Source organism: Typha latifolia, chromosome 13 (assembly GCF_019914945.1).
Source record: "Typha latifolia isolate L0001 chromosome 13, TyphaL0001v2, whole genome shotgun sequence".
NCBI lineage: Eukaryota > Viridiplantae > Streptophyta > Magnoliopsida > Poales > Typhaceae > Typha > Typha latifolia.
The window spans coordinates 558,989-574,931 of NC_133098.1; the positions used below are offsets into that span (position 1 = coordinate 558,989).

At 36.7% G+C, this 15,943-nt stretch overlaps 2 protein-coding genes across 5 annotated transcripts; one reads left to right on the plus strand and one right to left on the minus strand.

Annotated features, from left to right (window-relative positions):
- The first annotated feature begins 23 nt into the window (after window positions 1–23).
- LOC140799509 (kinesin-like protein KIN-14F) lies at window positions 24–12,210 on the plus strand. 3 transcript variants are annotated; one of them, XM_073153840.1, is made up of 17 exons: window positions 24–321; window positions 744–907; window positions 1,028–1,171; window positions 1,622–1,966; window positions 3,198–3,266; window positions 6,697–6,885; window positions 7,153–7,234; window positions 7,320–7,415; window positions 7,519–7,698; window positions 8,089–8,195; window positions 8,649–8,827; window positions 9,193–9,357; window positions 9,710–9,963; window positions 10,684–10,847; window positions 10,939–11,115; window positions 11,208–11,836; window positions 11,973–12,210. In XM_073153840.1, exons 1-17 carry the CDS (start codon window positions 174–176, stop codon window positions 12,109–12,111), a joined length of 3,231 nt encoding a protein of 1,076 aa, XP_073009941.1. In that variant the 5' UTR covers window positions 24–173; the 3' UTR covers window positions 12,112–12,210. The 3 variants fall into 3 exon arrangements, with proteins under 3 accessions (XP_073009941.1, XP_073009938.1, XP_073009939.1); XM_073153838.1 differs by having other exon boundaries at window positions 309–321; window positions 754–907; XM_073153837.1 differs by lacking the exon at window positions 3,198–3,266.
- Window positions 12,211–12,901: 691 nt separating this feature from the next.
- Window positions 12,902–15,925, minus strand: LOC140799510 (vacuolar protein sorting-associated protein 32 homolog 2-like). 2 transcript variants are annotated; one of them, XM_073153841.1, is made up of 8 exons: window positions 15,824–15,925; window positions 15,644–15,727; window positions 14,989–15,088; window positions 14,375–14,460; window positions 14,174–14,265; window positions 13,690–13,804; window positions 13,383–13,600; window positions 12,902–13,125 (listed from the first exon to the last, which is right to left on the minus strand). In XM_073153841.1, the coding sequence occupies exons 2-7, from the start codon at window positions 15,713–15,715 to the stop codon at window positions 13,418–13,420; spliced, it is 648 nt and encodes a 215-aa protein (XP_073009942.1). In that variant the 5' UTR covers window positions 15,716–15,727; window positions 15,824–15,925; the 3' UTR covers window positions 12,902–13,125; window positions 13,383–13,417. The 2 variants fall into 2 exon arrangements, with proteins under 2 accessions (XP_073009942.1, XP_073009943.1); XM_073153842.1 differs by having other exon boundaries at window positions 15,644–15,873.
- Window positions 15,926–15,943: the final 18 nt, after the last annotated feature.

Below are 15,943 nucleotides of genomic sequence, written 5' to 3' on the forward strand. Positions count from 1 at the left end.
CCGCACACTGCACGAGAACTCTGCCTTTAGCTCTCTCTTTCTCTCTCTCTCTCTCTCTCTCGCTCTCCATTTCTCTCAAGTTATTAACTTTGGGATTGAGAGAAACAGAGAGAGACCAATCCGGGAAACGAGTCCGAGAGGAGGGAAGTACTGGACTCTGGAAACGGCGATCGATGTCGGAAGAGGAGATCGGGAAGAGTGGGAGGTACGCCTCCGCCATGGGTTTACGATGCGGAGGAGCTCCGATTCCGAAGGCATTTAAGCTCACCGCGGAGGAGAGCATCTACGACGAGATGGCTCTCAGGAAGGCCGCAGAAGCTGGTATGCATACGGCTTCTCGCATTGGATTACGAGTAGTAGTGAGAGCGAGCGTACTATAGCTAATCATATTTATTTGCGAACTTTTTTAGAATTTGCTCGTATGGTTATGGTTTCAGCTGTTCAATGGAGATCTATTAGAATTGCTGTTTCACACACTATCTTTAATCAATTTAGAATCGAATCCAAAACATGGCTCGAATTGTAGATACTGAAAAGATAATACGTAAATTATAGATTCGCGAAATCGAAGCTGTATTTAAATGCAATTTTCTTCTTATTTTAATTACAATTTCGCACCTTATTATCAATCCAAAATTGAATTGTAAATAATAAAAATATACGATGTGAATCGTAAATTCATGAAAATATTTACAATTATTTTGAGGAACAACTTTTTCTACTTTCTTCTTGTTTTGGAATAGCTTGCCGTAGATTCGAAGCAGCGAAATGGCTGAGGGCAATGGATCAAGTAGCGGAGGAGACCTTGCCGGAAGAGCCGTCAGAGGAGGAGTTCCGCCTTGCTCTCCGCAATGGGTTAACTCTCTGCAACATCCTCAACAAAGTCAACCCCGGCGCGATACCAAAGGTTCTTAATCCTATTGGAATATCATATCTTATTGACTCCTCTCCATGAAATTTTGGAGATGAGGAAGTTGGATTTTTAAATCCCTTCAGATTTGTGAAGGATTAGAATGTTTGGCAACAGGTCGTAGAGAGTCCCCCTATTGCTATTCAATTGACTGATGGAGCAGCTCAATCGGCGATCCAATATTTCGAGAATATGAGGAACTTTCTTGTAGCTGTCGGCGAAATGAAGCTGTTGACATTTGAATCATCGGATTTAGAAAAGGTACTGTTTTCTGATATAAAAATGATCTTTTCATGTGTTTTTATAAGAAATAGTTTATTTTTCTTTTCCTAGTTACATATATTGGAATCTAATTTTCTCATGATCCTAGTCTCTTCAGTAACATGATAACATGAGCTACTTAGTTTTGCAAAGAATGCGAACAAGTAATTTTTAGGATCAAGTTAAATGTAGAATGACTCTTGATTATTTCTTTAGATAAGAGCAGTCAAATGACCGTTTTTTAACAATTTACTCCCTTATTAATTAAAGATCATGAGAAAATACATAATGAAAAATCATAATATATTACTCCATATTCCTTGCAACTGTGTAGCACGTGCTTGATTGGTTCTGGATTTTACCAACAACAAATTGCAGCAAAAGTTTGCCTATAGTCCATTCTCATTCTAATCAGGTTTGCATCGTTTTCCAATTATCTTTTACTGGCAGGGAGGCTCATCATTCAAGGTGGTAGACTGTATCCTTTGTCTCAAAGGTTACCATGAATGGAAACTAGCAGGAGGAATTGGTATCTGGAGGTATGGTGGGATTGTAAAGATCACATCATTAAGTAAGAGGTTGCCTTCAACTTTTCTAGAAAGTGCAAATTATGAAGCTACTTTGCTACAAAACCAACAATTCTTAGACTTCGTACATTTGCTCACCGAGGTCTCCCTTGAAGAGTTGCAAGCAGATAATGCTTTGAGTTCTCTCTTCTATCAGTTTGGACTCCGACTTGTTCAAGCATTCTTTACAGAATGGAATGAGAATGAGGGCTTGCTTTTCAATGAAATGGTACATAAGATGTTCTTCGTTTCTATTCAAGCAGTCCCTAATTAGTAAAATTTAGATAGCTAATTTCTTGCATCAACTTCTATTTGTAGCATTTAGTTTTTCCATTTGTAAGAGGCACAGTTTAACTGCAGCTTAAGTTGTAGAACTTTTAATAATTAGAACTATGGCCATGTATAGGTCTACTTTCTAACCATTCACAAAATAACAGATTGGATTTGCCAGTCCAGCTAAAGGTCTATCAAAGCAAATAAACATAAAACACTTCTCATTGTTCTTAATAACATTCTCTTATATTGGACCTTGTAATATCAAACCCCTGAATATCTTTATGTGATCTTATATATTTTTTTTCATAATTTTGATTTTCAGGTTTGCATTATCACATAAATTTAGTCATGTTTATAATATTGGTTGTGTTTTGTTGCTTGGCACAAACCATTTAACCTATGAGGCTATGACCAGTATAATTTTCTGAAGAGGTCCTACTTGAATCATCGTCACCAATATTTTCACATTTAGGATTTTCTGAAAATGCTATTGCCATGTTTAAGTCACAAAATGCACTGACGGTAAGGTAGGTACCTAGCATTGTTGATATGGGAGTATAAAAAGCTATATGAAGTGATTAGCAATCAAGAAGATTTTCTCAATAACAGAGCATGCTTATTGCAAAGCGCCATGTACTATGTACTATGTAGCCTTTAACTCAAGCTGCAAGCAATTTATTTGGTCCCATAAGATGTTGAAATACATGGATATATAGGCTGGTTTCCTGGGTTTTGTACAAAATGAAACCCAATATAAAGTATTTCTATACTGAAATGCATCTACCAGCTTTGTTTCATGTTCTAGATAAAAGGATATCAAAAGCCTGATGCTGACGCTTTCCAGGCTAGGGCAAGTGGGCAACACCTACCAGTCTAGGTAGCAGCATCACACATGCTGCGCTAACATGCTTAACACAACACCATGCCACAACATGGCATTTCTTAGTTGGGTTTACTACTCTGTTTCTTCTAGTTAAGAGGCCATACAGATGACAATAGTTGAAATGGGACTTTTGGATCAAATTAGACTATTTTCTCCAATGGTCATTCATGTGCTTGTATTTGATGCTGAATTTTCTTTATTATCCTTTACTGAAACAGTTGGATAATTTGTGATTATATAATCTGCAGCTCTTCAAACAATTTCAGTATCCTAATTTTCTTATTTTGCTGAATCATTGTAGCTCATTGAAATGTTGCTTGATCAAGCTTTGAAAGAGTTCTATATGCTTCTTGAATCTCAAAGAAATCAGGTAATTTCTGGTCAATGATTTGTTCCACCTCTGAGAAGTCAACATTGTTGGGTTTGAAATTCTGGTGGTGTCATAAAATATTCTTGATTCTATATCATGGAGAAGGTATAACGCCCCCGGCACGGCACGTGCACGCCCACACGGCACACACGGCGCACGCGACAAGTCGGGCGAGGCCCGTCACGCACAGATACTCTCCTGTGCACATATAATCATGACATCATCGAAAAAATATCCTGCTAACCTATTCATGATCACATAATCCATTGCCAAATAAATCATACTCTTAACCAAATAAACCTGTTAACATATGAATATCAAAGTCCACAATAATATACACTAGACTGCTACACAATCTGGCAGGGCCCACACAGGCCACAACAAACCATCAAGATACCATTAAACAACTGATACAAGAGTACACTATGATTCGACCTGTATTATACAAATCATCGTCTAATACAAAAGAGTACAAATATCAAATACTAGTACAACTTAATTTTTATATAAACCATCATCTATACCATCTCGCATCTATAGCTCACCTCATCATCACTCTAAAATATCTTCTCAAGATATCTCAGGTCGCTATCACGTACCACAAACCTGAGGGGTTAGAAAAGAAATAAAGAGAGTCATGAGCAAAAGGCTCAGTGAATAGACCTTACCCCGAATCGGTGATGCCAAACAGAGTAAATCATGTCTTGGATAATATGAATTAGAAAGCAATATCATGTCATAAATGAGTATATGAATGCATCCTCAATAATACATAATTGAAAAGTAGATAATATGTCATACTGATAAAAGTATACAATCTTCGACAATGAATAAATAAATCTCCATGTCATATGATCATCATAACTCTCTATCAAATATGATATATGATGCATGCCGACCATGACCATGCGATGATATCAAATGCAACCATATATGATATATATTGACCCCTCAATAATCATGTATGTCAGATAAAAATGAAATTATATGCATTTCTCAACATCACGATCATCACCGACATCTCGGTATAATATCATCATACTAGACCACTGTGCACAGTCAATACCCGGTACCCGGTCTCAACATCATGCCCGAAGGTTCAAAGCATACTCTGCCATCCGCAAGGAGTGTCTCAAATATAATCATACCCCGCCACCTGCTAGGGTATCAACATCCATCCAGACCAGGGCACACACATAGTTGATAGAAACCTCGTGAGGATAACTCGCCACATATGCCCCGGCGAACGGCATGTGTCCGAATGTCCGCTGCGCGCACACGGACCAACGACCTCGCACGTAAGGCCAACGGGATCGCGACCATGTCGAGCGATCAATCATCCACAGCGCGCCCTAACCCCTCGCGCCCACCGGGTATCCTCACGCTTTCTATCAACTATCCTATCAATCGTATTTCATGCTTTCCTTCTAAATGACGAATCATATGCATATATCCAGTACGATAACAAGTCAATGCATAACAGGAATTTAGGTGGAATAGGAATCAAGAGAAAATGATGCAATGTAGTCTCCAACTGTATCGTTAACATATGCATACTTATGCTACAGATCAACTCGGTAAACAATCATAACAGTAGAATCATCTCTGATTATCTCTATATATATATCACCAATGTACTCTTATTCCAAATCAGCGTAATCGAATGCATGATAAAATATGTTCGACTATAATCATCTCTAGATAAAGTCATATAATCATGCTGGAGGTCAAAACATGCATATACACAAATATATAATATAACCTAATTTGAGAAAGGCGTCTAAGGGATAAGACTACTCACAGTCTGATAAGAAGACACGAACCACACATCTCTCACGTCCGTCAGTCAAACATCAACTCATTGTCAGGATCCACGGGGTCTCACATAAGGGGTTCGGGGTCTGAAAATATTTAAATGATATGATGTCAGCCGTTTATCCCATTTAGAATTCATTGGTGTAAAATATAATAAATTATTTGATTTTATTAAATAACTTGATATACATTATATATATATAATTATGATAACCTTATTCAATTATTTGGCAATTATTACTTTTACTTAACTAGTTACTAATCATACATATATTAATCATTATTCATAAATTCAAAAGTAATTATCCGAGCTCAGCATTTTATTGCATAGAAAATAATATATAATAATAATAAGGTGCTAGAAACACATTGAATACTCAAATGTATTAAATATATGCATGTATAAGCATACATAAACGTTAATAGAAACTTATAAAATTTAATTATTTTTAATAGAACTAACTATATAAAATATAAGATTATTATCAATATGATTACATGTATTAATCTAATAAACAGTGGCAAAACTATATATAATCATATGTAAGTACTTATAACTATAATTAATAAATTATTATACTAATAATACTTAGCTAATACTTATGTTAGTGAGTATAAATTATCAAAATAATCAATCATTTAGATAACTGATTTACCTATATTTTAGAAACTAAATCATATGATTAATATAAACAAATTTAAAAAAAAAAAAAAAGGGAGCAATCCCTTGTCATAGTGCTGGGCTCGGCACTACACCTTTCTGATCTGCTGGGCTGAGCCCAAGACTATTGCGAAAGGGAAGAAAAGCGAGGAAGATGAAGAAGAAGAAAGAAGGAGGAGAAAGAAAGGAAGAGGAAGAAGAAAAGAAGAGAAGAGAAGAAAAGAGAAGAAGAGAAGAAGGAGGAGGGAGGTGCGGACCCGGGCCGGCGGGGAGGGCACCGGCAGCTGGTGGCCAGCCACTGGCCGGCCTCTCGCCGGCGGCTCGGCTCCGACGGGCCCGAGCCCAAGGTAAGAAAAAGAGAGAGAGAGAGAGAGAGAGAGAGAGAGAGAGAGAGAGAGAGAGAGAGAGAGAGAGAAGAAGAGAGAAGAAGAGAGAAGAGGAGAAAGAGCTCACCGGCGCTCGTGGAGGTGGCGGCGGCGGCGATAGTCCGGCCTCGGCGAGAGAGAGGGAGAGAGAGAGAGAGAGGGCGGTGGGAGGTTGGCGGTAGCTGTGGCGGCGCTGGGCCCGCCGCTGCCAGACGGCCGCAGCCGGTTGGCTGCGGCGACGCGAGGGGGGGCGCGTGGCACCACCCCCACGCAGCCCCACTGCATGGGCACGAGGCCGGTCACACTGTGGCCGGCCACGTCGTGCCCATGCAAAATTTTTTTTTTTTTTTTTTTTTTTGGGATTGGGTTGTTACAGAAGGCCCCCAATACTGCAATTTTTTTTCCCTTTTTCTGTTAGTACGTCAGGATCTTTCAATTCCTTTTTTGTTTAATGTGTTTGAGATTACTCTGAGATTCTTATTGAATTGCACTCATGTATTTTTCTCTGACCTCCTTATTAATATTTGCTTCGTAATTTTGGTGGAATTATTGGGCTTCATTTCTTGATCCATTTTAGTGCATTTTACAGCTCGGAATGCTTTTAAAGAAAATGATGAAGGTTCATAACAGAACGTTATCAAAATCTGAGTTCATTGAAGAAATGTCGAGACTTATTAGAGGGAACAATAGCTACACATTCTCTTGCTCTAAATTTCTCTACTGCGATCATTTGAATGCAAGCAAGGAAACTGTCAATCATCAGCAGAATCAGTTGGAGGTAAATACACCACTCTTTACCATATTTATCAATAACTTGTCAAACATTTTAGTATTTTACCAGTTCATGGATGTTTGGATCTTTTATATTCATTCTAAACACTTGCTAAATAATAGGTTTTGCGGTTTGCATGTATAGATATAATTTATTGTTTTACTTTTCAATTTACTTCTGTAGTTGTTTCCCAATAATATAGTTGTTTAAGCTATGATCCCAGATTCTTGATTTGTAATTTCATTCTATTTACCTTTTTATTAAAAAATTTAGAGGTTGAAATTATCTTTCTACGACATGAAAGGCCAAGTAGAATCCAGTAAAAAAAAGTGGGAAGAAGATCTCCAAAAGCTTGGTAAGAATTTTTTTTGAATATCACGAGTTTTTCAGGTTATAGAGTTGTTATTTGTTTCACTCTACTTATTCACAATTCATCTTAGAACGCCATGTCCAAGATCTCAAGCAGAATACTTCTTCCTACTACAAGTTGCTCGAGGAAAATCGTTTGCTTTACAATCAGGTTCAAGATCTTAAAGGTATCTTCTAGATGGATTTAGCCACTAGGTGTCCAACCTTTTTTTTTTTTTTGGACTCTGTTTGTGCTATGTGTTTGCTAATCTAACTTGGAGCTGCACACAGGTAACATCAGGGTATATTGTCGCGTTAGGCCTTTCTTACAAGAGCAACATGATGAAAGATCTACTATTGACCATATTGGAGAAAATGGAGATATCATGATTATGAATCCTCAGAAGCAAGGGAAGGATGGAAGGAAGATATTCTCATTCAACAAAGTATTTGGTGCTAATGCAACACAAAGTATGTTGACCCTTGTAGACTAGATTCTTCCTTTCTTTTGTGGTGGTGGGAGTGTGGTACAACAATGACATCCTTTTGTCCCAACTATTTGGTTTTGGGGTTAGAAACCAATCTGAAAAAAGATTATTCTTACTCTGTGCTGGTTATTGTGTTCTCATTCTGTACTCTTCATTTCAATCTTTAAGGGTCATATGTTTTTCATTATGATACTGATGGAGTTTAATGAGACTATAATAGTAAGTCACTTTATAAGAATGTTTAATTTCATTAAGCAAAAAGGAATCATCCTTATTTGACTAGTTACTACTTACTATAATAATACAAATAGTTCCAATTAGGCTATGCATCCATTGTTTATATCTTTGCTCACCACATATTTATTTGTGGCAGCTGAAGTGTTTGCTGACACGCAGCCATTGGTTAGATCAGTAATGGATGGTTTCAATGTCTGCATATTTGCCTATGGACAAACAGGCTCAGGGAAGACATATACAATGGTACTTCCAATTGAATAGTTAAACTTTCTATTCTTCTCTCTATATCTCACCTTCATGTGCATGTCTACATGTGCAATTGTGCATATTAATGTCAAGAATGTCAAGATAAATAAATCACTGCTAAGTCACAGAAACACTAAAGTCATGACCCTGTTAGAACTTAGAAGCACTTGTTTAATGGAATATTATGGAAAGCTAAGATAGGTACTTATGTTGAGTGTTATTTTTTGTTTTTATTTTCTTTGCATTGATAAATTTTCATTATGTTTAATTGTTGTTCTCATTTCAAAAAAGAAAAAAGAAAATTTGAACATGTTTGAATCATCCTCTATATGAGCCCTTATGTCTGTCCCTTTTAATTTTTCCTTTCTTCTTTTTTGTTTCTATTTTTTGGAATCAGTAGTTCTCTTTTTGTAACCAATGTTTTTGTAACACTTAGTTTTGCTTCTTTAGAGTGGCCCAGATATATCAGCTGAGGAAACATGGGGTGTGAACTATCGAGCACTTAATGATCTATTCCTCATCTCAAAATTGAGGACAGATATCATTGCATATGATGTGAGCGTGCAGATGATTGAAATTTACAATGAACAAGTGAGGGATCTTTTGGTGGTTAATGGTGTAAACAGAAGATATCCTTTCACATATTCAGATACATATTCATGTACATACTTTATTTATATTTTTTTACTTATCTCTTCTATGAAAGATTCTTTTCTAACATTATTATTGCAGATTCTCACATTTAAAACTTCTCAATATCTAGAATCCTAGATTAGTATCAACAGAGCAATATAAGAGAACCATCTTGATATTTTATCTAGTTGTCTAGATTTACTTTTCGTACTAAAATTTCTCCAAATAATAGATACTAATGAGATATATGCAAATTCCACTCGTTTCTTTACTTAGCACTTATAATCCTGCTCTAAGAAGAAGGCTTGGTAGTCAGTAATTTTTGCAGCTCCAGGTTTGTTAATTTCTTAACCTTTAGCACATTAGAGATACGGAACAATTCTCAGTTGAATGGTCTCAACATTCCAGATGCAAGTCTAGTACCAGTGAAGTGCACTCAGGATGTTTTGGAATTAATGAAAATTGGCCAAGGTAATCGTGCAGTTGGAGCTACAGCCCTTAATGAACGCAGCAGCCGGTCCCATAGGTATTTCCTAGTTGCTATTTAACTAGTTACTCACCTTATGGAAGACTAATGTTCTTTCAGTACAAAATACAGTTAATATCTTGTCACTAATGAAGAAATTTGATTAAGAAAATCATGCTATAGTCCAAAATGATTGTGGAAAAAGGAAATTAATGTGTAACCTTATCTAGTACTAGCCTCATAGATGATTCATTAACTGGTAAAAGATAATGTGGGCAATTTGCTAGTGTTCAATTCCCATATTTTATGTTCAATTCTATCTCTAATATTTCAGTTCCGGACTAGCAATGTCTTATACTGATCAGTATGCTAGAGTTATAGGGATCATCCCACAATTCTACTTTTTTTGCAGTGTATTGACAATTCAAGTTCGGGGGAAGGATTTCGTTTCTGGTTCCACCCTAAGAGGCTGCCTTCATCTTGTAGATCTCGCCGGAAGTGAGAGGGTGAATAAGTCTGAAGCTACTGGAGAAAGACTGAGAGAGGCTCAACACATAAACCGATCACTTTCAGCACTAGGAGATGTTATCTCCGCACTTGCACAGAAAAGTCCCCACATTCCATACAGAAATAGCAAACTTACTCAAGTATTACAAGATGCTTTAGGTAGGTAACATCATGAATTTGTTTGGTCTTATGGATTACTTTCCCATAAACAATATCTTTTATTTGTAATAGAGGATATGTATTGTTGTAGACTTGGTTAAGTATACAACTCTCATTTGGTAGTTTAGTTTAGTTTGTACGCTATTTGCTATACCTATTTCGTGGCTCCTCAAATACATCAATCAGTGCATATAAGATATAAGAGAGAGTGGTGCCTGCTCACATAAAATCCATAGCTATATAATCCTTTCCAGGAAATTAGAGCTCCACATGTCCTTTTAATTGAACTATTGTCTACATCAACAATCAAGTATTTTTAAAGCAGTATGTCTTTTATTTGTTAATGATGTCAAACAGTAGCATAGTATGTATAGTTGTATACAAACTGTTTTGCTTCTCCATCTGCTAAATATCAACATCACTATGACTAGGAGTGTCAAACTGGCCAATAATCCTTGGATGATGGAACCCCAGCAAATGTTGATTAATCTAGATTTCCCTAGTTAATTTCTCTCGGCAAACTTGTACTTTCAGAGTGTAAAATTTGCTTCCTGCATATAAAGAAGGGGAACTTCCAAAGATGATACTAGTCCATTTTGTAGAGTGCGCATAACATAAAAGAAGAATGTAATGAACTTTTTTAAACTGGAGAATGTTTGTTTGTGTTAATCCTTTACTCAACTTTCCAGGTAGAGTTTGTCATTATGATTCTTTATGCAGGTGGCCAGGCAAAAACTTTGATGTTTGTACATATAAACCCTGAAGAAAATGCTTTTGGAGAAACAATTAGCACGCTTAAGTTTGCAGAACGTGTGGCATCCATAGAACTTGGGGCAGCTCGTGTTAATAAGGAAACTGGTCAAGTCAGAGAACTTAAAGAAGAGGTTTCCTAATTGCACCCTTCATGTGTAGCTAAACATTGTTGTTCTACTTTCAGAAACTTATCTGTGACTTCTTTTCCATTTTGACTTTCAGATCTCTAAACTAAAATCAGCATTAGAGAGTAAAGAGTCACAAATAACACAGTTGAAAGATTTCACTCACCAGGCTGCTTTGGAGGAGCAAAGGAGAACAAGATCTCCACCTTCTACCTGCATAACCTTGAAACTTCAAGGTTCCCAAAAACCAGGCCGTGATAGTAGAAAAGGCGAGGTACCTGTGTTAATCCTTCATCAGAGGCTAATTCACCATGTGAAACTAAAAATGTTAGATATTGAAAACATGGTTTTTTTATTGATATGCAGACCAAAAGCTGGTCCTCCGGAAAGCAGAGCAGGCCTCGGCTTTCCCCTGCAGTATTAGAGGAAGAAATTGATGAAAAGTCTCTTATTCTTGACGGAGAGGGAGGTATCAGCTCCAGGAGGCCAAATTTACCATCTCTTCCATTAAGAATTTCATTATCTGCTGACCGTGCTTCGATTGTGCGGAGTAGAAAGTTCACAAACATCAACAACAAACCGATACAAAAGTTACACTTTCAAGAGAAAATGTCAGTCAGCAAATCCAATTCCTCATTTTCATCAGTTCTAACTAGTAAGAGTTTAAGCAGATTTTTGGGTCCCCAAGAGAATGCCAATCATAAGTTAGACTTCTTTGAATGCGAAAAGCAGCAGCTTGGGCCAGAAATTGGTGTTAGAGAAGACGATACAAGGAAGAATAAATGTGAGATTAGGATCAAGGCAGCAGTACAAAGGCATCCAGTTAAATTTCAAGCTGACACGGATAACAGAATGAAGACAGATGAAAGAATGATGAGCAATATATCCGAAATAGAAAATGAGCCTAGCCTTGTTGAGGTCCCTTTTCATGATACTATGCCGGTGAAGAAGCATAAGCGCTGCACATCAAGAGCTTCCCAAAATACCGAACCCAGGTATGCTTGTTACTCTGACACTTGAGGCGTGTTCTACTCATCTTATGTTAGTCGTTTCGCGATCATTGTGCACACCAGAATGGAGCTTCTGATTATTTTGTATTCCTTGTTTAATTGGAGATCTTTGTTATTGCAGGACCTTAGTTCTGGGCATGGAACCACTGTCAAATGGAAAGCATGATAATATACCTCTCTATACTCAAAGAACCAACACCCTTGAACCTGAAATCAGGCGTAGTAGATCTTTGCCTCGTGGGAAGATTACGCTGCCATGAAATTTCAGTCTTTCTGTCTTTAAATTTTTATTTATTTATTTGTTTCTTGTCATAAAACAATTCATATAATTTACAAGCTTTCCAGTCAAATTTAGGATATCACAATCTTCTTGTGGTGAAGTTAAACCTGCTTGTATATAGGATTAAGCCTGAGGTTAATGATGATTAGCCACGTTACACAAGCAAGAGTCACAGTAGTTCCGACACTGCAATTAGAGTGGAGTTGTTCTACTAATTATGATTGTGATATGAATTTGCCTATTTGTTTTTCAATTTCTTAAGATTCTCATGATAAAAATGGTGTGAGATTTCTCATGTTGATATGAGGGTAAGTATTAAGGCACAAGATTACTCAAAAAAAGGTCAAACTAGCTCTAGACCAAACTATATGATTTCATAAAGCTTATGATTACCAACCAATAGATGCACTTCATCCTATAAATGAGATGCTTACTAATAAAGCTTTTACTAGGCCTGCAGATCACACAGTACATTCGAATTTTCTTCTTTAGTCCCAAAGATTCAAAGGAAAAAACAAAAACTCAAATGTCTCCAAGCAAAAGCAAGTTCAATGATCTTTTATCAAAAAATTAAAATAAAAAAAAGTCAACGGGCCTATTCTCCTTTAACTGGTTTCCAACTGAGACCAGTGAGGAAATCAAGTTCACCTGCTACATCCACACATGGGCTGAAATAAATAAGATTGCGATGAATACTGTAGAAATGTTGGAATTTTACAATCCATGTACACCAGGAAAACCATTATTTAATATATATATATATATATATATGATCAGGAAAATATTGTCCTTTAATGAGGAGAAAAATATACATAATCCCAAAAATAAACCAAAACGTGAGGCAAAACCAATCGATTTCTTTTCTGCCTGCAATATCACTCTTGCTGACAGTATACACACTGAAAAAAAGTAAGCTCTATATTGAAGACTCCATCTTGAAGCAAATCCAGTCATCTTTTACATACTACCGTGCTATTTAGATTACATGTAAGACCTGCAGAACGATAACAGTACCGTCATAAAGATCGAATTATAGGTATTTCGACCAAAAAAAGGAATCACGCTTTATACTCAATACATAGCAATGGACCAACGGATCAAAATTCCTGCCAAAAGAACTTAGTTTATTTTCGCAAGGAAAATATATCAATGAAAGTAGAAGCGAGTAGATGGTGAGATATAGAACCTATCCATACCATAAATTAACTACCCAAATGTCAAAAATTAACTACGTATGCACAAATCTCTTACACATGGTGCAATTGGAAGAGGAAGGGTGCCTGGTGTTACAAAGCCATTTCAGCTTGTAATGCAGCGAGTTCTTCTTCTTCAGCAGTATGTTTCAGCTGATCAGGGATAGTTTGCTGAATTTTTTGCACTGGTTGAACAGAAGAACTTGTTACAGGCTGAAGAAGCTGATCCTCCAACTCAATTCCCTCCAGCTCTTCAAGTTCTGCTTCCAATTCATCCTGCCATTCCAGAAAATTCATTTGAGATGTCGCTCTAGAGAAAAAGACAAGGGGAAAAAAGACCCAATATATTGTGAAGGAAAACATACTTCATCAAAATCAGCTGCGGCTCCAATAGGAGCAGATAGGGCTTCCTGAATCTGTTTCATGTTTTCTGTCTGCTCGTTGATTTCATCCATAGTCTTCTCAACATCATCAATGTTACTGGAAGGCAAATCGACAACAAAATCATATATTAGTCTAAAGATCGAGACATCACCAAAATAGATGAGTAGCTGCTCTTTCAAATTGAATATCTAAAATAAAATATTAAATACTTAAAGTAATGCAATCAACAATATGTCAATACTGCATTGTATAGTGATGATTCATCAGTGTTCAACCTCAGTTATAACATTCAATGTTCAATGAGAAAAAAGAAAAAAAGAAAATTAAAATGCCAACAGTCATGCACTGTTATCTGAAACTAGGAGTCGAAAAGTACCACATCAAAAAAGCAATCCAACAAGAAAAAAGGATCACAACGACTAACCAAAGAATCTAGAATAGGAAATGAAGAGCACAGCTACTCACGCAATTTTCTGCATAGCCTTCATGACTGCTGCTCCTGTTCTTAATGCCTCAACTGTTTCTGTTGTTGCTTTTGCCCCCTCTATCATGATCATCTGAGTGATAACTAAAATTAGTAGTCATTCAGAATGGGAGATGCACAGCGTTCATAGATGAATAGTAGGGTAACTGAGGCAATAGAATGAAGCATACTGAAAAATGTACCTGATCGTGGATCCTTAGTTGAAAATTACCAAGCTGCTCAACTTGTTTCTCATAGAGTATTTTCCTCTTCAAACATTGTAAGGCAGCTGATGGGAAACACAAATGAAACATTTAGACATAAGTACCTGAAAACAGATGCACAGGTATACTTTCAGATGTATTCCATTGGAAAAGAAGTTATACTGCCATATTCTTTTGGAGATAAAATTAATAGCTTCCTCACAGGTATACCATCAGAAATGTTTCTATATATTCTCAAGGTCAGAAATCAGGAATTGTACATTCAGTGCTCGACTGCTCAAAAAGTTAACATCTTGTGGTTGAATCCTTTCAAATTGTAGTGAATTTAGTTGACAGAGGGGCACTAGCCAAGTTACGGCTGAATGGAGAAAATTTATTCACAGAGCAAGCACCAATTTTATTGCGAAGTAAGGCTATGTTGTTTCTGGCTCTACTGGTATTGATGCTTAGTATTGCAAACGAAACTCAGCAGATCCTGATGGAAGCTAGAACGAGAGGTGTAGGACTGTAAGAGCAGCAAGGATATAGGTTGTTGCCAACCACTATCACTTGGCAAAGGGATACATACTGCAATCTTTCATTTGAGAGCATACCTCTTTTGTTCTTTGCTTTAGTGAATTCTTTGGCCTTCTCAAGTTCAGCAGCAACCTTTTTAAGGAGGACTTTCTCCTTCTTCTCTAAGATCTCAAGTGTCTACAGCATTTATATGAAAGCAAATAGCATAAATATTCAACTCTAATGGCACTGAATTATCTGAATTGCATGAGATGTACTGATTGGATCAGGATATATGAATGTATTAAATGTTAATGCAAGATATACACAATTTTGCAGCTGATCCTCTATTTGCTATTTATATACAAAATATCTGTTTCTCCCTTCCATCCCATACTAAATTAGCTCCAAGCCTTGTGTAATTCTGAATTTTTAAAAAAAAAATCTATTGATATTCTGATTCACCAATTTACACCAGATTCGTAAGAACGCAGTACTGCTTCAAATAACATATTAATTTACTATACACACTTTGTTCATCTCATCAATAAGTTTCGGTACCAATACAATTACTTCAAAAAGAAGTGATTACTAATCTGATAATATCATCGATAAGATCAATTAAAACTGAAACCAGGCACAAAAATACCGTCTCTTACCGTACTGCCTCATTAATTCCCAAATAAATAACCCGGAAATTGAAGAATAAATCAAAGAAACATGAAAATATTAAAGCTGATAGCGCATTAATACCTCAGTCAACTTCTGCAAAGTGCTCAAAGAATCGACCTTCGCCTTGGGTTTCCCAAAGATCCTCGGGAACATTTTCGATGTCGTCTAATCACTCACGTTTACAAACAAATCAGAACTATCAAATCACCAAAAGAGAATAAGCTAACGTAGTCGATCTCAAAACGAAGAAGACGAGCTTACACGATCCAAATAAGACAACGCGATCGAGGGAGACGTGATCAACGAGAAAGGCGAAGTTTTTTTTTTTTTTTTTCTAAACCGTAGAGAGATTGCTTATTAGAATGCAGGAGGAAAATAAAT

Bases quoted from the DNA above. Each gene is read 5' to 3' on its own strand.
- LOC140799509 (XM_073153840.1), top strand. From the start codon at position 174: ATGTCGGAAGAGGAGATCGGGAAGAGTGGGAGGTACGCCTCCGCCATG. The intron at 7,416-7,518 runs GTATCTTCTAGA...AGCTGCACACAG, and splicing joins TCAGGTTCAAGATCTTAAAG to GTAACATCAGGGTATATTGT. The intron at 11,116-11,207 runs GTACCTGTGTTA...ATTGATATGCAG, and splicing joins GTGATAGTAGAAAAGGCGAG to ACCAAAAGCTGGTCCTCCGG.
- LOC140799510 (XM_073153841.1), bottom strand. From the start codon at position 15,715: ATGTTCCCGAGGATCTTTGGGAAACCCAAGGCGAAGGTCGATTCTTTG. The intron at 15,089-15,643 runs GTATTAATGCGC...TAAATGCTGTAG, and splicing joins CTTTGCAGAAGTTGACTGAG to ACACTTGAGATCTTAGAGAA. The intron at 14,461-14,988 runs GTATGCTCTCAA...GTTTCCCATCAG, and splicing joins TAAAGCAAAGAACAAAAGAG to CTGCCTTACAATGTTTGAAG.